At 42.5% G+C, this 22,814-nt stretch overlaps 1 protein-coding gene and 1 long non-coding RNA gene across 2 annotated transcripts in view; both read right to left on the bottom strand.

The window, feature by feature from the left end:
* The window catches only part of LOC110487617 (syndecan-2-A), a 35,090-nt gene extending 27,659 nt beyond the window's left edge, over positions 1–7,431 (bottom strand). The window contains exon 1 of the mRNA XM_036971809.2: positions 6,478–7,431. Within this exon, the coding sequence (XP_036827704.1) occupies positions 6,478–6,537 (60 nt within the window). The 5' untranslated portion in view covers positions 6,538–7,431. The remainder of the gene's footprint in view (positions 1–6,477) is intronic.
* Positions 7,432–17,530: 10,099 nt separating this feature from the next.
* On the bottom strand, positions 17,531–21,976 carry LOC110489338 (uncharacterized). The gene is made up of 2 exons (XR_002468559.3): positions 21,808–21,976; positions 17,531–18,482 (listed from the first exon to the last, which is right to left on the bottom strand). It is a non-coding gene; the product is annotated as an uncharacterized LOC110489338 (long non-coding RNA).
* Between the last annotated feature and the right edge of the window lie 838 nt (positions 21,977–22,814).

Raw genomic sequence — 22,814 nt, 5'->3', positions numbered from 1 at the left:
CCCGCTGAGGCATGGGAATCCGACAAACCGGCTGAGACCTCCCAGGCAGCTCCGGCTCCAACACCTGGACCCGACATCACCTCCAACACAAAAAAAACACTCCGTGATGCTTCCCTTTATTGAGTCGTCATTCTGTAACGATGTACGCTGAGAGTCGGGAAGCAAGTTCAGGGAGTGAGTGTTTTAATAAATAAATGAAACCAACACGTAACACAAACAACGGACAGACATGACCCAGGAACAGGAACAATGACGACTGGGGAAGAAACAAAAGAGAGTGACATATAAAGGGCAGGTAATCAAGGAGGTGATGGAGTCCAGGTGAGTGTCATTGTGTGCAGATGCGTGTAACAATGGTGACAGGTGTGCGCCATAACGAGCAGCCTGGTGACCAAGAGGCCAGAGAGGGAGCACACACGTGACAATCACATACAATTTTGAGGTTTCATCTGACCTCACTCAAAACAACGATCGAATGCGTTGCATGACAATAAGTCCAAATAGCGTTCCAAATATCAACGGGAGATAAGAGCATGCAATTGAATTTTTTGGATCATTCATTTGTCATTTCATTGGAATGATTCAAAGCAGAAATTGATTTTTTGACCCAATACAATGGTTATTTCTCTTGGCAACTGAGACTTACTGGGGATAGTGTTAGGCAGATGTGGGATCGTGTGCTCAGGCCAAACACTTAACTCTCATTACTGTCCTAACTAGCCTAATCCAGCGCCATCCTGCTCGGCACATAGGTCTGCCCCCCCCCACCCCCAAGTCAGACATCCTCAAGAATTCCTAGCAGTAAAGCACCAGACAGAAGGAGCCCCCTTCGCCAAAAGGGAGACCAAATTCACACTCTCCTCTTCATTTAAAGTGTAACTAGGCTGCATGCATGGTAGTACAGGAAGGAAGCAGACAGGTTAAACACAGGGTCTTTTCCCTGCTTTCCTTTTCTTCGTCACAACCACAGAACCTCCACCACAATCCTCTGAAGGAACGTTTCATTTGCTAACCTAATTAAGGGGAGAGAGAGAGAGAGAGAGAGAGAGAGAGAGAGAGAGAGAGAGAGAGAGAGAGAGAGAGAGAGAGAGAGAGAGAGAGAGAGAGAGAGAGAGAGAGAGAGAGAGAGAGAGAGAGAGAGAGAGAGAGAGAGAGAGAGAGAGAGAGAGAGAGAGAGAGAGAGAGAGAGAGAGAGAGAGAGAGAGAGAGAGAGAGATGGGCTGCTTTATAAACAGTTACTGTTTTCAACAAAAACTTGACATCCACGTTAAGAAAGGTGGGGAGTCACTAGTTTGTCAAATTGTGGCTCCTTACTGTCTACACATGCACGGTGGCAGGGGCCAAAGTTAAACCACCGTCCATGTGCTGCCTCTCCCTAATGTGTTTCCCCAAGCCTAGAAGGCTGGACTTTGTCTTTAATAAAGACAAACAAATACACACACACACACACAACCTCAGCCTCATGAAAAATCCCTTCCAAAAAGTCAAGAGAAGAGAGGGTGGGGGGGGGGGGGGGGGGGGGGGGGGGGGCTGTTCCTTTCAAACAAACGCACACACGTCCTGCAGATGTCCGCGAAGCGTACACAAACACTCCCTTCTCGAGTGTCAGCAAAGCAGAGCGTTGGTGCTGCATCTCCCGTCTTAAAAAACAACAACATTATTTTCAGCTGTCTCAATGTGGAATAATAATGCAACTGTTCTCAGGGTAACTTAAGACGCGGCGGTAATGCCAAGCAGCGTCTTAGCCTTGGGGGTGGGGTCGACAAAGCAGGGCTGCGTGCGTGGCTGATGACAAAAGAAGAGCGCATGGGGACAGACGCTTTCCTTCAGAGGCCCAAGGAGCCCGGGCCTGCAGAGTCCATTAGAGATTGCATAACGCTTGGCAGATAGGGAGATTGAAAATGCTAACTTTGTAAGGTAACACCCCTCACCCCGTTTGACCTAAAATCATGAAATTAGGTACATAGGTCCCTCTCCTTACAAGGAACAAATGTCTCGGGGAGCCATAAGGTCAGCCAATTTAGAATTTTAGAATTTAGCATTTAGAATTTTGGGCTAAACTTTTAAAACGCTACTCTTCTGGCAACGAATAACCGATCTGCACGAAACTTGAAGTGTGGCATCTATAGACAAAAGGTCTCTCGATGCAATATTTTTCCAACTAGTACCTAAAACCACAGGGCCACTATTGACCAATAAACATTCACGTGGGGTTGGTCTGGCACATAAATCAGTCAAGGATATTCATATTGTAACAACACAGTTGCAAACACTATAACTGGCGCTATAACGGGACAAAATGTATATTTTTGACTCAGAGTGATGACATTTGGCTCACATGCTCAGGGATAGGTGCGAGCTAACCCACGCCATATCACAGACACCGCTGGCCTGATTTTGACAAAACTTGGGTGAATGATGAGTCTTGCCATAGAGATCTGGCATTTACAAAATTACACTGATTGGCCCAATGGGGGCACTGCATCATTTGTGGGGGGTGACATGTTTACTGTTCATTCTTGTTTGTTCAATATTTCTTAAATGATAGATGATGCACTTTTTTTTTTTTTTACAAAAGGAGGATGGGATAAAGCCCTCTTATAGTCACTTTAAAAGAGACTGCGAGTCGGGTTCTAAAACTGCGCAGAGTCGGGGTGTACAGCTATTCAGGTCAGAACATTCAGAGAAGTTGCAAGAATCTACAGGTAGATCAATAAAGTTGGCTGAAAATTGTATACCGTATCTAGAGGAATAGGAAATGGAAAAAGGCTTGGCATCGGTGGTTCTGGGCCTGCTAGTGAACGCAGTTTGTGTATTGATGTTGCTATTGTCTTCTTTAATACAGAAGCCAAAGACAGCCTCAGGTGTGGAGCTTGGCAGGAGTGTGGGGTGATCCAGCGGTCAGCTAGCAACCTGTGCTACTCGGGCACAACATTACTTCAAATCAGTGAACACAGAACAAATGAGGTGCTGTGTAGTTCTACCCATGGATGCATCTCCCCTGACCTCGTTGTTTTACTTTCCAGTGTTATTTAAGGGCACGGGATCATAAAGCATACAATGCACATCTATAAGCACATCATAAACATTGCTTTATTGCTACATAGCATTATTGCAACGTAATGTAAGTAAGCATGCATTTATGGTGTGCTTATAGATGTGTAAATCCTTATGATATACAGTTTGTAAACAATCACATATTTTGTTATATACAAAGTGTCTATAACCTCAAAAGTGGAATGGAATTTTTGTGTTTTTCCCACTTATTTTCCTTGAATGTCCCGAGATTCATTGGCCAATTCCATGTTTTGAGTTATTCCTTTGAGGTCCTGCATCAGACACTGAGACAGTGCTACCCTCACATAAATCATCAATTTGAAAGGAGGTGAGCACCCACGCTTCCCACCAATACCTGACAAAAATTGACATGCTCCCACATCTGGCAACTAGCGGGAACCCAAAACATAGCTAGGGCCCAACCTTCTTCGCATCCGGGTTACAGGAAATGAAAACTGGGAGAAAAAAAATCCCAGCGGGCATTATAAATCACCTTCGACTACGGCTCTGTCTAAATTGACACACTATTCCCTATACGTAGTGCACTACTTTTGATGAGGGCCCATGGAGCTCTGGTCGAAAGTAGTGCACTATACACGGAATAGGTTGCCATTTAGTCCCATGTTGCTCAGTTGGTACAGCATGGCACTTGCAACGCCAGGGTTGTGTGTTCAATTCCCGTGTGGGACCAGTATGAAAATGTATGCACTCATTACTGTAAGTTGCTCTGGATAAGAGCATCTGCTAAAGGACAAAAATTTTAATGTAAATAGACAATTTGGGACGAAGACCCCAGCTGAAATGTCTTATCTGAAGGGTACAGTAATAACTGTGCTTGAAGGAGTGTGGTAATTAACTGCAGGTTGGCATTTTTTGTTATGAATCTTGCCCTGTAGGCAGCTCTGTAGAGTAGCTGGCACAGTCACAAAGTCATAAAATCTGTTTTTAAACATAACCCTAACCTTAACCACACTGCTAACCCTGATGCCTAACCTTGAATTAAGACTAACAAGCTAATTTCCCCACAGGAATTTAAACAATAGAGACAATTTTGACTTTGCAGCTGGCACATCTAGCGGAATTCGCTCAGTTCTGCCTCCAGGGCAAGATTCATGACAATAAACGTCAACCTTATAATTAACACATAGATTTGCCTGGTGGTTATCAGCCAAACCACTTGATTGACATGTCAACAGGGGTGCCAACATTGAGAATCAATGTCACGCGTCGAGTTTCATTGAGACGGATATTCGCCTCTCACTGCTGCAGGGTACACACAGATAGAGAGAAGCGATAGATTGATAGGGGGAGGGAGAAGGAGGGGGATAGTCAAACATACATGGTCAAACATACATCGTTGCCATGCCCACAAAGCCATGGATCAGACCTTGGTAGGCTACAGCCCAAAGGACCAAGGGGTCAAAGAAAATGACAGGTTGAGGGGCTCTCTTCACAACTGCCTGATGACAATGTTCTTCAAAACAACAAAAATACAAAGTAACATGGCCACTTTTGTGTTTTTGTGAGCTTTGACTTTCTCTCCAATAGTATCCAATGGAGGGAGACCCTATGAGTCAAGCAGACACAAGGGCTTCTGGATCTGAGGCTCATCTGTTAAAAACATGCCCTCTGGGGGTGACTTCATGCAAAACAATGACTCGTTAAAACAGCTAATTGGACAACCATTCCGAGAGGAACGGAGCCAAGTGACAAGACCTGTAAAGCCACAGAGAAAGCAGTGGGACACTTTGAATAAGAGTTCAGTTATAGCACCAAATACATGGAAGACACAAATGCTCAATTATATTTTTCCAAGTACATTCCAGCATTCTAGACAATTTGTGGGATAATCAGTGGGCCCCAATTATATTACCAAACATGAGGATATAGAAACAGCATGATCACATAATAGTAAGTTTGGATATCTATAATAAAACAAATTCCATACATGTCTCTAATATGTTTGGCTCTAATGCTGACTTTCCACTGTAACACCAGTGTTACACTTAAGCAATAAGGCCCAAGGGGGTGTGGTCTAAGGCCAACATACTAAGTCTAAGGGCTGTTTTGGGCACGACGCAACGCTGAGTGCCTGGATTACAGCCCTTGGCCGTGGTATATTGGTCATATAGCACAAACCCCTGAGGGGCCATATTGCTATCGTAATCTGGTTACCAACGTAATTAGAAGAGTAAAAATACATATTTTGTCATACCCGTGGTACCAAGGCTTTAAGCCAATCAATATTCAGGGCTCGAACCCCCCCAGTTTATAACAGTGTTGCAATAGGGAAATTGTGTTTTGAGGACTAGTGAAGAGCAGCATCAACAGCATCGGCGTCATCAAAACAGTACGTCTTGTGTGAGGTGTTAAAGTTCACAGTTAGCTACTGTTATCTAAATGCCAGCTGAAAAGTACCAGTGGCCTGGCTTTGGCCCCACGCCGGAGCCATGGTCCAATGAGACACGGATAGAGCCCGTGTGGAGACGGGAACAGACAAGTCTGAGCCTTTTGGGTAATACACTAGGTAAACAACCTATTGTTACACTGCCATAAACAACTTATTTAGCTCTCACTAAAGTCTTTGTGAGCATTACAGTAGCTTATTGGGTTGCCTGGAATTGTGTCTCACTCTGATAAGCAAAACGGCCAACTGAGCTGGGCACATAACGGAACATAACGTAGCATAAGGATGTATATAACTAGGTTATACTTTCCTGGTTTAGTGTTTGAGTAGGCTAGGCACGTTTACGCAGCCAAAATGATTTTTGGAAAGGCTGCATGCAGCAATAGCGTTTATTTGCATTTCACAATAATAACCTATGAATTGGCCATTACATCTAAACGACAAAAAGCTTCGTAAATGGAACCAGGCTGAGTTTTATGAACTCCAACGGCCAACTGATAACAGGTTAGCTTATAATAAGCAGTGATTTGTAAAAATAAAATTAAAATTAGTCTTGTTATTTCCATCCAGAAAGGTTTCCTCTATTTTTGACCAGCAACCTGCCACGTACGTAGAAATGATAGTTTCGGGAAGATGTTCAAATACAGAAATTAAACTAGACAAAACTGTAAAAAAAAAAAAAAAAGAAGATGTATCTCTTCAAAGCAAACTCTGAACGTTGAAACATTGTCAGCATAGACAAACTTGACCGGTCAAAAAAAAAAAAAGTTTAACATTGACTACAGTTGAAGAAATAGCTCTGTCCGGAATTAAATTCTCATTGCTCCTAAATTGTAATATGACCGGCTACAATGTGTCACATTCAGGACAACAATGGGCTACAGTCACAATTGCTTCAAGTGCGTTACGGTATAACATACAAGTGTGAGTGGTCCCAGATTCAACGTTGTTTCCCCCCCATTCTAACGTTACCCGCAAGCAAATCGATATGGTTCACTTTTTTTTAAACTTACCCTTTCCCCCGAGAGAAAGGCCGTCATGCCGAGGGTCAAAATTATCCAAATGTTCCTCATTATTCCTTCAGTGAAATTTGTAGATACAGCCAAAATACCAAATCGTCTTCCTTCTCTCCCTTCCCTCTTCTGTTTGCGACTATCCCCCTCTCCCCTTGCACCCTCGCTCCGGTCCTTTGCGTTTCTCTCACTCTAAGAGTGGAACACCGGATACGTGTTGCGTTTTCTTATTCCGCCACGCACTTTTTCCCTACCAAAACATTTATATATATATATATATATATATATATATATATATATATTGAGTCAAATTGCTGCGTAGGACATTTGACTTGGTTGTTTCACAGTTGAATCCGGACTTCTATTCACTTATAGTACAGTTCCGCTAAACTCGCTACGATTCGGCCATTTCACACTTCACAGAAAGTCAACAGTATGCAGAGAGAGAGTCGGGAAGAAAACACAAGGACAGATAGTGCAATGATTGACAGTTACTCCGACCATATGGGTGCATCGTTCAAGCCAAGAGCATTGCCTATCTGTATATCACTACAACGCACTGCCATCAAATGAAATGTCCTATTGCTTGCATCTAGATGTACTTTATTGACGTTTCTGTCATTTAGCAGGCGCGTGTATCCAGAGAGACTTTCAGTAGTGAGCGCATATTCTTTTAAGTACAACCAAGTTCTATCAACTGAGCTACACGGGGACATGATATACTTAGAATATCACTTAATAGCTTACATAATGATAAAATATTGTTTCATGTTCCAGAAAAGTACAGTTACCATTAGTCAACTATAATATAATGTATCATCTTAAATTGTGGGTTATAATTATCTGCATCTTTTAAATCACTGCAGTCATCTCGTCGGGCCTCATCGTTCCCCTTTAACAAAGTATTACTTTACTGAAATGACTGTGACAGCTTGAAATTATAATTGTGCTACTAACTGTTTTTCCTGATGGCCTCGATAGTAGAGGATCATTTTAAGAAATGTTCCTGTCTGTCCATTTCTATGGTTAATTTCCATGCAAAGTCTCCCCCTGCTGGTATAATTCACTCCTAAAGAGATATGAAATGGGATCCAGTTTCAGTAGGCCTACGGTATGAATCCTACAATCATATCACGCATAAATGACAGTATTTGAATCTTGAATGAGCACTTTGTTTCAATTGTTTGACATTCTCATACTGTGAATGGCAAACATGGCTTCTAACTTACAAGTAACCACGCATTCATACTTTGTATCAGACTATATGCTTGTATATTGCCTTTCTCGCACAAATCAAATCCAATTTGATTTGTCACGTGTGCAGAATACAACGGGTGTAGATTTTACAGTGAAATGTTTGCTTACGAGTCCTTCCCAACGAGTAAAACTTGTTTGTATAAAAATAGTAACCCAAGGAATAAAATACACAAGAATAAAGCTATATACAGGGGTTGTTTAACATGATTTTTGAATGACTACCTCATCTCTGTACCCCGCACATACAATTATCTGTAAGGTCCCTCAGTCGAGCAGTGAATTTCAAACACAGATTCAACCACAAAGACCAATGCCTCGCAAAGAAGCGCACCTATTGGTAGATGGGTAAAAAATAAAACAAGCAGACAATAAATATCATTTTGAACATGGTGAAGTTATTAATTACACCTTGGGTGGTATATCAATACACCCAGTCACTACAAAGATACAGGCATCCTTCCTAACTCAGTTGCCGGAGAGGAAGGAAACCGCTCAGGGATTTCACCATGAGGCCAATGTTGACTTTAAAACTGTTAATGCCTGTGATAGGAGAAAAATGAGGATGGCTCAAAAACATTGTAGTTACTCCACAATGCTAACCTAATTGACAATGTGAAAAGAAGGAAGCCTGTACAGAAACCAATATTCCAAAACATGCATCCTTTTTGCAAAAAGGCACTATAGAAATACTGCAAAAAATGTGGCAAAGCAATTCACTTTTTGTCCTGAATACAAAATTATTGATTGTTCAGGGAAGAGTACCACTCTCCATATTTTCAAGTATAGTGGTGGCTGCATCATGTTATGGGTATGCTTGTAATTGTTAAGGACTGGAGAGTTTTTCAGGATAAAAAAGTTAGTGAATGGAGCTAAGCACAGGCAAAATCCTAGAGGAAAACCTGGTTCAGTCTGCTTTCCATCAGACACTAGGAAATTAATTCACATTTCAGCAGGACAATAACATAAAACACAAGGCCAAATCTACACTGGAGTTGCTTACCAAGAAGCCCGGGGATGTTCCTGAGTGGCCAAGTTACAGTTTTGACTTAAATCTGCTTGAACATCTATGGCAAGACCTGAAAATGGTTGTCTAGCAATGATCAACAACCAATTTGTCAGCACTTGAAGAATTTTGGAAAGAATAATGGTCAAATGTTACACAATCCAGATGTGGAAAACTCTTAAGAGACTTACCCAGAAAGAATCACAGCAGTAATCACTGCCAAAGGGGATTCTTATCTAATCAAGATATATTAATGTTTACGTTTTCATAAATGTTTTACCCACTTTGACATAGACAGAGTATTTTGTGCAGATCGTTGACAAAATACATGACAATTAAATCCATTTAAATCCCACTTTGTAACACAACAAAATGAGGAAGAAGTCAAGGGGTGTGAATACTTTCTGAGGGCACTGGATTCAGTCTTGTTAGTGTGCATAGAGTCAATGCAAGATAGGGTCCATGCAGATAGTCTGTGTAACCTTTTAATTGACATTTTTAGCAGCCTTATGGCTTGGGGGTAGAAACCGTCTCGGAGCCTGTTGGTCTGAGAGCCAATGCTCCTGTACCGTTTGCCGGATAGCAGCAGAGTGAACAGTCTGTGGCTTGCTGGCTGAAGTATTTGGCCATTTTTCGGGCCTTCCTCTGACACTGTTGGATATATTGGTCCTGGATGGCAGGGAGCTCAGCCCCAGTGATGTTCTGGACTGTCCGAACCACCCTCTGTATCGATTTGCAGTCGAGGGTGGTGCATTTGCCATACCAAGTGGTGATGCAGCCAGTCAAGATGCTCTTGATGGTAGCTGTAGATCTCTTTGAGGATCTGAGGGCCCATGCCAAATCTTTGCAGCCGTCTGAGGGAGAAGAGGTGCGGTCGTGCCCTCTTCATGACTGTGCAGGTGTGTGTGGACCATGTTAAGTCCTTAGTGATGTGGACGTCTCTGACCTCCTCCCAGTAGGCTATCTCATCGCCGTCGGTGATCAGGCCTACCACCGTCATGTTGTCAGCAAACTTGATGATGGTGTTGGGAGTCGTGCGTGGCCACACAGTCGTGGGTGAACAGGGAGTACAGAAGAGGAGAGGCAGTGTGAAGTGCAATAGAGATTGCGTCATCTGTGGATCTGTTGGGGCGGTATGTGAAATGGAGTGGGTCCAGGGTGTCTGGGATGATGGTGTTTATGTGTGTCATGACCAGCCTTTCAAAGCATTTAGGCAGGTTACCTTGGAATTCTTGGGAACAGGGACAATGGTGGTCAGCTTGAAACATGTTGGGATTACCGTCTGGGACAACAGAAGCCATGTCACCTTGCTGCCAGACTTTTCTCTCAGCTCAGTCTCACTATCGGTTGAGAAAGGACACTGGCAAACTTCTGAGGAGGATTTCAACATAACACTGTTTAAATTAGGAGTACAATAGACCTATACCCTTTCGTAGTTAGCACTGTATAAACCTCAACTTTATGAAACACAGTTTTCCGCTTTCCGAATCGCGAGCAGGGTGCTCTGCTTTTGGTCGTCCGCTTCAAACAGAAATCCCTTAACATCCCCTGTCATTGTTGAATATGGATTGTAATTACAGGCATGACTGGTCCTTTACAAGAGGTGACATGCGTCAACTGCAAACTATTTCAGAGAGCATAGACTTTAGGACCGCAACGTTCTGAAGAGCAGAGCAAGGGCCTAATGCATGGAGAATAGAGGAGGCTTTGTGGGAATTTATTGAACTATTTGTCAGAAACTTTTAGTGAGTATAGTTCCAAGTTGGGGGTGTTGTTCTTGAATGTGGTTGTGCTTTTTATAGCAAGACGAAACCAATACATTATGTATCAGGACAAAGATCTTTTATGGTGAAAGGTTCACTACACCATCAACTCTGAGTGAGTATATTGAACTCATAATAATGCTTACCAGAATTGACCAACTTAGGGTTATCTTTTTTTTGATAACTTTGCATACGGCCTTGCAACTATTAACTTAGGTTTATCTTTTTTGATAACTTTGCATACGGCCATGCAACTATTAACTTAGGTTTATCTTTTTTGATAACTTTGCATACGGCCATGCAACTATTTGGCCCACAAGTTGGATGGCCACACTGTACTTAGTACCTATACCATGTGTCATTTTTCTCTCTACTACTATCTCAATAAAACTGATCATCTTTGATAACCACTATGTCATTACTTAGCTATACGTGGTATCTGCAGATAACGGGCTGGAAACAATGACTGAATTGTAATAAATAAAAGGCCCCTGTTCCCACAGTAACTGTGTAACTTAATATAAAGTGTGACCCTGTATCTCCTTCCCCTTGTTTACTTCTTAAGGGAATCTTCTGTGTTCAGAGTCTGGAGCATGGCGCAACCTAGCCATTGCCAAGGCTGGTGGAATGAAATCTATAGGGGGATTTGGCTCCTGCCATCATGCCCTCCTGGTCGGATCCAGCCCGTGTAAAGGAGGGTCCATGGAGGGATCACCCTCCAGCCTCCCTCCAGTGGCCCCTTCCATCCCTGCACCCTGTGTCCCATCCCCCAGTCTCCAGAGCAGGCTTAGCTCTTGCTCTGGCATCCCAGATTACCCAGCCAATTAGAGTGAAGGCAAAGCCCCTTCTGCCACAGTGGCTGGTGCAGCCGCAGCATGCTGAGAAGCTATGGCCCTGTGTTATACGAGGATAGGACACAGGCAGCACTGACTGGTAGACATGCAAGTCACCCTGGGGGAAAGAGTCATGGCAGCTGTCTTACGTCAAATGGATATAATGTATAAGTCAGTATGAAAGACGCAGAATTTACATACTGTAGCATGAGATTTACTTAGCAGTTATACATTTTATGGAGGATAGTGATGCATTGAATACATGCCATGGTATTTTGTGATCATTATATATGCTTTGAAACTGAACCATATACAATGATGGATTGATTGTACAGTAATACTGAAAGAGGAAATCATATTTCGTTATTTCTCAAACAACAGCACCACCTGGTGGCAAATAATAATAGTTCCCGAACATCCAAACGCATTTAGACAGTATACTGGGGGAAACCGTAAACAGGATATAAAAATTATATTTCAAGTGATAGCCCAGAGGCAAAAGTCTTACATGTTGAGAAAAATAATACAAAAATAAACCTGCAGGCATATGTTTGGGAAAAAGCAGCTATTGTCTGTATTTTTCTCCGCCTCGGTTCAAGGCTACAATGTGAAACTCAACACACACACACACAGTAGCAGTGTGTGGGTAAAATCTCTGGGTTAAGCCTAGCCAGGAAAAAAAGCCATACAATTTTTTACAACCTGTTATGATAATTGCGTATTTTCCTCTATAACCCACTGTGATATATATAAGGCCGAGACAACAAGAAGAGAACAGTCACACAGTGGGCAGAATCATTGGTGGAAAAAGTACACAACTGTCAAGATACCTTAATAGAAAATGACTCAAGTAAAAGTGAAAGTAAAAGTCTAAAAGTATTTGGCTTTAAATATACTTAAGTATCAAAGTAATAGTAAAAGTATAAATCATTTCAAACTCCTTATATTAAGCAAACCAAATGGCACAATGTTCTTGTTTTGTTCGTTAATCAATAGCCAGGTGCAAATTTCTGTTCTGCTGAGCGCAAAATTGAACGTTGAACTCTGTGCAACTTCCAGCGTGCCTTTACTATGAACACTGAGGCTGTACCCACTTTAGGTTAGAGTTTTAACAGTGGCCAAGTAGGCTACTGTGGTTATTTGATCCTAATGTAGACCTACCAGAGTGACCTACCACCAAAAACAATGGAGAAAATGCATCCTATAACACTTTAACATGGAAATAGCTGTTCTATCATTCAGCCTACAGTAGCAGCCATTGTGTGGTGTTCAACGTAGACCTACATTCCATGAGACTTTTGGGGGAAAAAACATGCAGGGCTTGACATTCACCTGTTTATCCACTTCACCTTCAAACAAGGTGACTGAAAATGTTGTTTTGTTTTGTGATGCAAGAAACCACTTTACAAAATAAAATGCATTATTATTCCCATACCATTATTACAGAGAATAGGCCAAATTATAATACCCTCTGCCTATTGGTTACTTAGCTTATGCAAGCCTGTCTCAAAATACAACACTGCCCCTTTAAGACAAAAAAATGCTCTTTACCTGACTTGCTTTTAAAAGATTTCTAGAAATGTACACGTTTTGTGCTCTTGTAGGAAGCAATCACTCCCCTATTGCTGACTACAAATGTTCTATAATTGGACTCACTAAGTAGCAAAGGATATGAACAAAATGTGCACACGTGGCTACATGCAGCTCTCACTTTGATCTCAAAACAAGCACATCTACTCACGACCACTCATGCTTTAAACACAGTCCAGTTCAAAGTGAATGGCACAGATCCATATATGGCAAGGATCTATTTGCATATAGGCCTACTGCAGCTCTGATTGTTTATGCAGCACCGGTCTATGTAGAATACGGGCTGAGTTGTCCATGTCAATGCAATAGAATCCTACTCCGATGCGTTCTGCCTACAACAAAATATCTTGCATAGTTAGTTTTGTTTCAGTAAGTTGCATTGAAAGTGACTAATATTGCATTGATTCTATCACAATTGCTACAGTAAAGGGAAACGTTGATAGTGTTAACAGAGAAAACTCTAGAACAGTGGTCACCAACTTCAAGATCACTTTTTGAGTCAACTTAAAAAATGGAAGCCTATGCAACATTAACCAATTAAAAACAGTGCTCTAGCAATGAGGTTTGTGCAGTCAGCTATAGGCCCAATACATTATCACTGCATATTGTCTTTGCTTGAATTGCCATGCCTCTGCATTGTTGTTCAGAACATTTAAAAACATTATATTTCAACATTTGAGGTAGGCTATATGATCACACCGGTAATAGATCCCTTGTTTTATTTGTGAGGCACAGCTGAGTGAGCATACATTTAAATAATTAGCTTTGATTTTACTGGGCTGATGGTCAATCTCAGCGGAGGGAGAGAGCAGCAGACTGAGGTGACCGTGAAACTCCGAGTTGCACCACATTATTTCGGCCTCAAGCACAAATTCATGTTGTTACTCCTATGAACAGAGAAAGTGAAATATTCCTAGATGTTAAAAAAAAGAACCAAGCTGCTAATAATAACAACAAAAACGCAAGCCTATAGATACACTTTCATACTCATTCATTACTGCTGCAGTGCTTGTTGTAGTGCTGAGTGGGAAAAGGAAGGACGTGCCTTTTAGGACTTATAAAAGTGTTGAATACAACGTGTTGACAGTGCTGGGCAGTGGAGGCTCCTCAGAGGAGGAAGGGGAGGACCAATGAACGTTTTTCAATGAAGGTCTACAGTAGCCTCAGCAGCACTCTGGAAGGTAGCACCATGTTTTAGCCAAAGGACAAAACCTAGGAGGCTCATGGTTCTCACCCTCTTCCAAAGACTTACACAGTAATTATGACAACTTCTGGAGGATGTCCCTGAATCTTTCAGAGCCCTTGCAGCGTGAACTGATGGTGTCCACCCAATCAAAGGATCAGAGAATGAATCTAGTACTGAAAGCATAAGCTACAGCTAGCTAACACTGCAGTGCATACAACGTGGTGAGTAGTTGACACAAAACAGTTTTTAACAAATTAATTTCTTCCAAAATTAAGAAGAAGCAAGAGAGCGAGAACGAGAAAGAGAGGCAGAGAGAGAGAGAAAGCTAGCTATATTTGGTTGTATTTTTTTTTCACTTAGCTAGCGAATGCAACTACCTAGTTTACTCAAATACCCAGCTCAAACAGAGAGGGATGCTATGTTAGCTAGCAGCTGGCTATGGCTATCCAACACTGGACCTCTTCCAAGTCAAAGTAAGCTTTTGGTGGTATTAATTTATTGCCACCGGTCTAACTGCTAAACTACTTTCTGACTGTACACTGTGTTGCATGATTGTAGGTGGTTTACCAACGCGTTAGTTCAGGTGTGTTGACTATGTTGTGACAAAGATGTAGGCTGTGTGTAGCAGTTACAGGGCATGATATGGTTTGGCTTGGAAAGGTTTTTTCGCCTGGTCACACAGCTAATGTGTTGTGCACTGAAGTCCACAAGGAAAGGGAAAAGGTGAGAGGAGAGCCCGTAGACAGTTGAGAGAAGGAATTATGTGTACAACATGCAAAGTGATCATGCTGTTTTTATGTGGCTGCTATGAAAGTGAACTGTATTCGGGGGTGTATTCATTCTGTCGATTCTGTTGAAAAATATTTCTTAAACGAAAGCAAATGGAACGAAACGGGGATAAACATACCTGAATTTGTCCAATAGAAACTCTTGTTTGCAACTGTTGGACTAATGATTACACCCTAGATCAGCTAGATGCAGGCAAGAGTGTGCAAGGCGGTATTGAATGTGTCACTGTCTGTCACCTTGATTACTCAAAATTCGCTCGATATGGGCACCTACGTTATAAACTTTCATTCATAGACTAGGTTGTAGCAACCTCATGATGGGTATAGGGAAAAGTAGTAGCATAAAACCAGCTGTGTTACATTGAGCTAGGTGAATAGAATAATGAATGTCCATGGTACTGGAGTGTGTGTGTGTGTGTGTGTGTGTGTGTGTCAAATCAAATCAAATTTTATTTGTCACATACACATGGTTAGCAGATGTTAATGCGAGTGTAGCGAAATGCTTGTGCTTCTAGTTCCGACAATGCAGTAATAACAAGTAATCTAACTAACAATTCCAAAACTACTGTCTTGTACACAGTGTAAGGGGATAAAGAATATGTACATAAGGATATATGAATGAGTGATGGTACAGAGCAGCATAGGCAAGATACAGTAGATGGTATCGAGTACAGTATATACATATGAGATGAGTATGTAAACAAAGTGGCATAGTTAAAGTGGCTAGTGATACATGTATTACATAAGGATACAGTCGATGATATAGAGTACAGTATATACATATGCATATGAGATGAATAATGTAGGGTAAGTAACATTATATAAGGTAGCATTGTTTAAAGTGGCTAGTGATATGTTTACATCATTTCCCATCAATTCCCATTATTAAAGTGGCTGGAGTTGAGTCAGTGTCAGTGTGTTGGCAGCAGCCACTCAATGTTAGTGGTGGCTGTTTAACAGTCTGATGGCCTTGAGATAGAAGCTGTTTTTCAGTCTCTCGGTCCCAGCTTTGATGCACCTGTACTCACCTCGGGTGAACAGGCAGTGGCTCGGGTGGTTGATGTCCTTGATGATCTTTATGGCCTTCCTGTGACATCGGGTGGTATAGGTGTCCTGGAGGGCAGGTAGTTTGCCCCCGGTGATGCGTTGTGCAGACCTCACTACCCTCTGGAGAGCCTTACGGTTGAGGGCGGAGCAGTTGCCGTACCAGGCGGTGATACAGCCCGCCAGGATGCTCTCGATTGTGCATCTGTAAAAGTTTGTGAGTGCTTTTGGTGACAAGCCGAATTTCTTCAGCCTCCTGAGGTTGAAGAGGCGCTGCTGCGCCTTCTTCACAATGCTGTGTGTGTGAGTGGACCAATTCAGTTTGTCTGTGATGGGTATGCCGAGGAACTTAAAATTTGCTACCCTCTCCACTACTGTTCCATCGATGTGGATAGGGGGGTGTTCCCTCTGCTGTTTCCTGAAGTCCACAATCATCTCCTTAGTTTTGTTGACGTTGAGTGTGAGGTTATTTTCCTGACACCACACTCCGAGGGCCCTCACCTCCTCCCTGTAGGCCGTCTCGTCGTTGTTGGTAATCAAGCCTACCACTGTTGTGTCGTCCGCAAACTTGATGATTGAGTTGGAGGCGTGCGTGGCCACGCAGTCGTGGGTGAACAGGAAGTACAGGAGAGGGCTCAGTGTGTGTGTGTGTGTGTGCGCGCACAAGTAGAAAAAACATGTTGATTCACCCTACTTGTAGAGGAACGCCTATGCAATCTTCCTCTCTGTCATACAGTAGCCGACCTACTTTTAGTCTTTGTTGTCCTAGACTAGGCTACCAGGCTAAAAGGCATGCCAGCAAGCCTAACCTAATTTCATGGCCGACGATGAGCCAACTCGTTCACGTTAGCCTAATATATCTAGTTACATGTTGAACTTCCATCCTCTCAGGCCAGGGGCACAATGTATCCCCCCAGAGACTTTATGGTTGGATCAGAATTGCCGTTATAATGATTGGCTGGTACACCAAGTCCACAAGTCCAAATCCCTATCTCCATCCATGGCTAATTTAGGAAAGGGACGATTTTATCTAACTAGCTAGCCACCGGAGGACAACTTCACAACGAGATGATTTTTTCTTTACAATTCTATCAGTGCTTTTGATGCAATATGATTTGTGTGAAGTTAAATCAAAAATGGCTTCACTTGACACTTTTGTTTGGTGCGCCAGGACCATTCACAGTAGAGCTCACTCAGTTTAGCTCAACACTGATTGGCTATTATTTTATTTAAACATTATCAAGGGAGTCCAAATGCTTGCTGGCTTCTCTTGCTAATGAATTCAATGCTACAGGTGGCAACAATGTCATACTCTTTTTGGCCAGACATACTGAGACAGAGGGATGCTGTTTCGCTCAGTTGGATGCTTTCTCTGGTGAGATACATTCAGCCACTTGCGAATTGAAGGACAATTATGAAACACAAAGATCATAAATACGCACCACTGCACACAAACACACACGCAGACACACAAACGCGCACATACTATCACTCTGTGTCTGAGGGCACACTGTCAGGTAGAGTAGGCCAGAAGGCTAAACTGAAAAACCTAACCTCCATCAAATAAAAAGATGGCGGCGCCGCAAAAGTACTTCTGTGCTTCTGGGTGTTTATTTACATAGTGAATACGGAAGAAAAACAACAGTACTGCCATCCAAAGTATCCATTATGGGACAGCTATAAAAAATGTAATTAAAATAACAATGCTGCCCCATCAATAGCTCAATCCAAAATGGTCCCCCCCTTGAACTGAAAGAGAGGCTCCTTTTTGTAGGGGAAGCCCCTCCCATCAGAGCATACCCAGCACTAATTAATTAGCAATTACCTTCATCAAAGCTTACATTTCCCACTCAGCTAAACATCATGAATGATATGCATTGCAACACGTTTCTCATGATACAATATACCAATATAACATTTACAAAATCCCATCCCTACTGACATGGAGTCTTCCAATAAGCTCATTCACATGAACGAGCCATTCGGGACAGGCACTACAAAGCCAGCCCGATTACCGTACCTCTGGTCCTTATCCCAGCATACACGGAAGCTACAGAGACGGAGAGAGGGGAACAGAACCAAACAAACAACGCACTCATCCATAACATTGATAAGTACAATAAACGTTGCTTAAATTAAACATGAACGCTTGTCTGTATATTCTTTATGCCATAAACTGTTACTGACGGGAGGAAAGAATAAAGTGTGAAATGTATGTACTAAGAGAGTTAACGTCTCTATCTTAGTACATACAACTCTCATTGTTAATGTAGCTAATAACAGAGCAGGGAGGCGCGATTAATGTGTGTGTGTGTTGGTGTACTGACGGACTTCTCCGTCACACACTCCCTCTGTGGGGGCCCGTGAGGCGACTGTATTGGCACGGCTGAGGCTGCTGCGTTGAAGGTGTTCTTACTGCTTCTAACATGGACGCCGGGGTCTTCATCGTCATCATCCTCTTCCCCCTCCTCGTTGTTGGCTCCCTTGTGCATGAGGGTGGTGCAGCTGAACTGGCTCAGAGGCTTCTCTAGAAACCCAAATCTAGGAAAACAGATATTAAAGTTCACACATAACAGACATAAGTTCAGGGGTGTGGCAATACAGTGCATTTGGAAAGTATTCCCTTTGGCACATTTTGCCTTATACTAAAATGAATGTAATTTTTTCCCCCCCTAATCAATCTACACACAATACCCCATAATGACAAAGCGACAACAGGTTTTACATTTGTTTTGCAAATGTATCCAAAATAAAAAACAGAAATACCTTATTTACAGATTTTGCTATGAGACACAAAATTGAGCTCAGGTGCATCCTGTTTCCATTGATCAGCCTTGAAATGCTTCTACAACTTGATTGGGGTCCACCTGTGGTAAATTCAATTTATTGGACATGGTTTGGAAAGGCACACACCTGTCTATATAAGGTCCCACAGTTGACAGTGCATGTCAGAGCAAAAACCAAGCCATGAGGTTGAAATAATTGTCCGTAGAGCTCCAAGACAGGGTTGTGTCGAGGCACAGATCTGGGGAAGGATACCAACACATTTCTGCTGCATTAAACGTCCCAAAGAACACAGTGGCCTCCATCATTTTTAAATGGAACCACCAAGACTCTTCCTAGAGCTGGTCGCCCGGCCAAGCTAAGCAATCGGGGGAGAAGGGCCTTGGTCAGGGAGGTGACCAAGAACCCAATGGTCACTCTGACAGAGCTCCAGAGTTCATCTGTGGAGATGGGGGAACCTTCCAGAAGGACAACCATCTCTGCAGCACTCCACCAATCAGACCTTTATGGTAGAGTGGCCAAACGGAAGCCACTCCTCAGTAAAAGGCAAATGACAACCCACTTAGAGTTTGCCAAAAGGCATCTAAAGGACTCACAGACCATGAGAAACAATATTCTCTGGTCTGGAAAAACCAAGATTTAAGTTTTTGGCCTGAATGCCAAGTGTCCCATCTGGAGGAAACCTGGCACCATCCCTACCATCTCCCAGTCACTGCTGGTGGCAGTGACTGGGAGACTAGTCAGGATCGAGGGAAAGATGAATGGAGCAAAGAGAGATCCTTGATGAAAACCGCTCCAGAGCACTCAGGACCTCAGACTAGGGCGACGGTTCACCTTCCAACAGGACAACGGCCCTAAGCACACAGCCAAGACAATGGCTTAGAGATGAGTCTCTGAATGTCCTTAAGTGGCCCAGCCAAAGCCCGGACTTGAACCCAATCGAACATCTCTGGAGAGACCTGACAATAGCTGTGCAACGCCGCTCCCCATCCAACCTGACATAGCTTTGCAAAAATGTCAAAAAAACAGTTTTTGCTTTGTCATTATTGGGTGTCGATTCCTGAGGGAAATGTTTTAAAAAATCAATTTTAGAATAATGCTGTAACAAAATGTGGAAAAGGTCAAGGGGTCTGAATACTTTTCGAATGCACTGCACAAGAGATATTCAGAAGTTCAATAGAATGTTTCCAGTGCATATTATCAGTCTCTTACACCTCTAGTTTGTTCTTCCATTCAACCTTCTGATTCAGCGAACATATTTATTCCCTAGCCTGGTCCCAGAACTTTATGCTGTCTTGCTAACAATTGGAGTGACAATGGCCATAGGAGTTGGCAAGACAGCACAAACAGACCTGGGATGGGGCTATTCTGGGTTACACAGCGCGGCCTGGCTCTGATTCTTGAGTCTGTTGCGGTGGAACAGGTGAGGAGCCTTCTCCCGCGGATAGGGCAGCAGGGACACCATGACTGGGGAGAGCTGGGTCACGAGCTTACTCAGGGTCAGAGGACGAAAAGCAGAAGACTGAGGACCAATTCCAAACGGGTGCCTATTCCCTAGGCACTAGATATTCATTTGTTTGGGTTTGGGCATAAGAGTGAGGAGCAATCCTACAGTGGGAGGACAAAATCACACGAGTCATACTGTAGAATTTCCTTAACTTCTTATGGCTGCAGGGGCAGTATTGAGTAGCTTGGATGAAAGGTGCCCAGAGTAAACGGCCTGCTCCTCAGTCTCAGTTGCTAATATATGCATATTATTATTAGTATTGGAAAGAAAACAAGTTTCTAAAACTGTTTGAATGATGTTTGTGAGTATAACAGAACTCATATGGCAGGCAAAAACCTGAGAAGAAATCCAAACAGGAAGTGAGAAATCTGAGGTTGGTATATTTTTAACCCAGGCCCTATTGAATTCACATTGGGATATGAATGAAGTTGCACTTCCTAGGGCTTCCACTAGATGTCAACCATCTTTAGAAACTTGAATGAGGCTTCTGCTATGTTGTGGGACTGAATAAGAGCTTAATGAGTCAGCTTACTGGCAGAGAGCCATTTCCTGGTAATGCGCATTCCACATGATATCGACTTGCTTCTGTAGACACAAAGGAATTCTCCGGTTGGAACATTATTGAAGATTTATGATAAAAACATCCTAATGATTGATTCTATACTCAGTTTGAAATGTTTCTTCGACCTGTAATATAACTTTTTGAAGTTTTTGCCCAAAGTTTTTGTCCAAACGCACAAGCGTTTGGATATGTGTACCTAACGCTAACAAAAGGAGCTACTTTGACATAAATAACGGACATTATCGAACAAATCAAGCAATTATTGTGGAACTGCGATTCCTGGGAGTGCATTCTGATGAAGATCATCAAAGGTAAGGGAATATTTATCATGTAATTTCGGGTTTCTGTTGACTCCAACATGGCATCTAATTTGATTAATTTTCTGAGCGCCGTCTCAGATTATTGCATGGTTTGCTTTTTCCGTAAAGTTTTTTTGAAATCTGACACAGCGGTTGCATTAAGTAGAGGTATATCTATAATTCCATGTGTATAACTTGTATTATCATCTACATTTATGATGAGTATTTCTGTTGAATCGATGTGGCTATGCAAAATCACTGGATGTTTCTGGAACTAGTGAACGTAACGCTCCAATGTAAACTCAGAGGCCTGTAATTTTCATCATAGGTACACTTCAACTATGACAGACAAAATGAGAAAAAAAATCCAGAAAATCACATTGTAGGATTTTTTATGAATTTGTTTTGGCCTGGACCTGACAGCATAACAGCAATAGACCTCAAATTACTTACAGAACTGTCTGTCAGATGTTAGGAGCTGACATTAAACATCCTGTCACTCATATCTGACAAGTCTTAAATCTGTCTCAATCAGTCCTATGAGTCCTATGGGATGGGAGGTAGCTAGACATCATTCAAGGAGAGATGGCTTTCCAAACCAAACCATTTGGTTCTTTACTGCAACATAGAAATCACTCAACATGTAATGTGGTAGTGGATAGATAGTCACGCACGCACCCACACCACCCTAGCCCTCCCCCACTCCCCACACACCTTTGGTCTGTCCTTTGTGGCCTCCACCCTGTTCCTGAGGGTGGGGAACGCAGCAGGAGCCCTACCTCCTCCTGGATACCCCTTGGGTCCTTCCTAATGAACGTAGCAGAAGAAGCTGTACAGACACTGGGACAGACCGAGCAGATAGCCAGGTAAAGGTAAAGGTTACCTGAAAAACAGAGCTGAAATGCTACAGTTGGATTGGTGCAGCTAGTTTGTTTATGTTTACTGCTGTCGGCACCATCTTCAGGAGACAGAGGTACAGTTAGCCATCCATCCATTCATTCAGGCAGTCAGCCAGCCAGTCTATTTCAAGCTGCTAGTAAAACACAGAATCTGGGTTTGTGTCACATCATCATTCCTTTTTTTTTTCAAAAGACATTTACTAAGGTCATAAGAGCTATTCTGGTACTAGATGCAGACACACCGGGTGCTGCGTTACCCTATAATAACCCTGATATACTATACCACCACCGCTGGTTAAACAGTACTGCCTGTCAAAGCAGTAGCCTCTGTTGAGTCAACATCTCCTCTGGAATATACAGTTGCAAAGGTCAAATCCCCACTCTGTGGTGTTTGGTACTAACCTCATACAACTGCCTCTTTATAGGTCAGTGCCACGTCTCCTGTATAAACAAAGCACTTAAAGTGATAGTTTAGCGCAGTAGGTGAAATGTTTTGTGCATGGAGGTTTGGCCGCCACACAATTTCTGGACGTATTAGATGTGGTGTATAATCTACGTACATAGATTATTCTGGATATAGACTTTAACTGCTAATCACATTGGCTCTAAGCATCTTCTTAATAATAACCAAATTAGTAAATATCCCCTCCAGCCTTGCTGCGCGGTGACTGACCTGCCATACTCATTAATACGTGAATTAGATAATAATAAAAAAAATAAATTTATATACACCTACCCAAATAATAGTGTAAAAAATATGTGCACAAAAATAAGTCCAGAAAAGATTGTAACATTTGCTACCGCTGTAGCTGCCTGTTACCT

The sequence above is a fragment of the Oncorhynchus mykiss genome, chromosome 30 (assembly GCF_057628025.1).
Source record: "Oncorhynchus mykiss isolate SJ-2025 chromosome 30, ASM5762802v1, whole genome shotgun sequence".
In the NCBI taxonomy this organism is placed as follows: Eukaryota; Metazoa; Chordata; class Actinopteri; order Salmoniformes; family Salmonidae; genus Oncorhynchus; species Oncorhynchus mykiss.
This window is presented reverse-complemented; position numbering and strand designations above follow the sequence as displayed.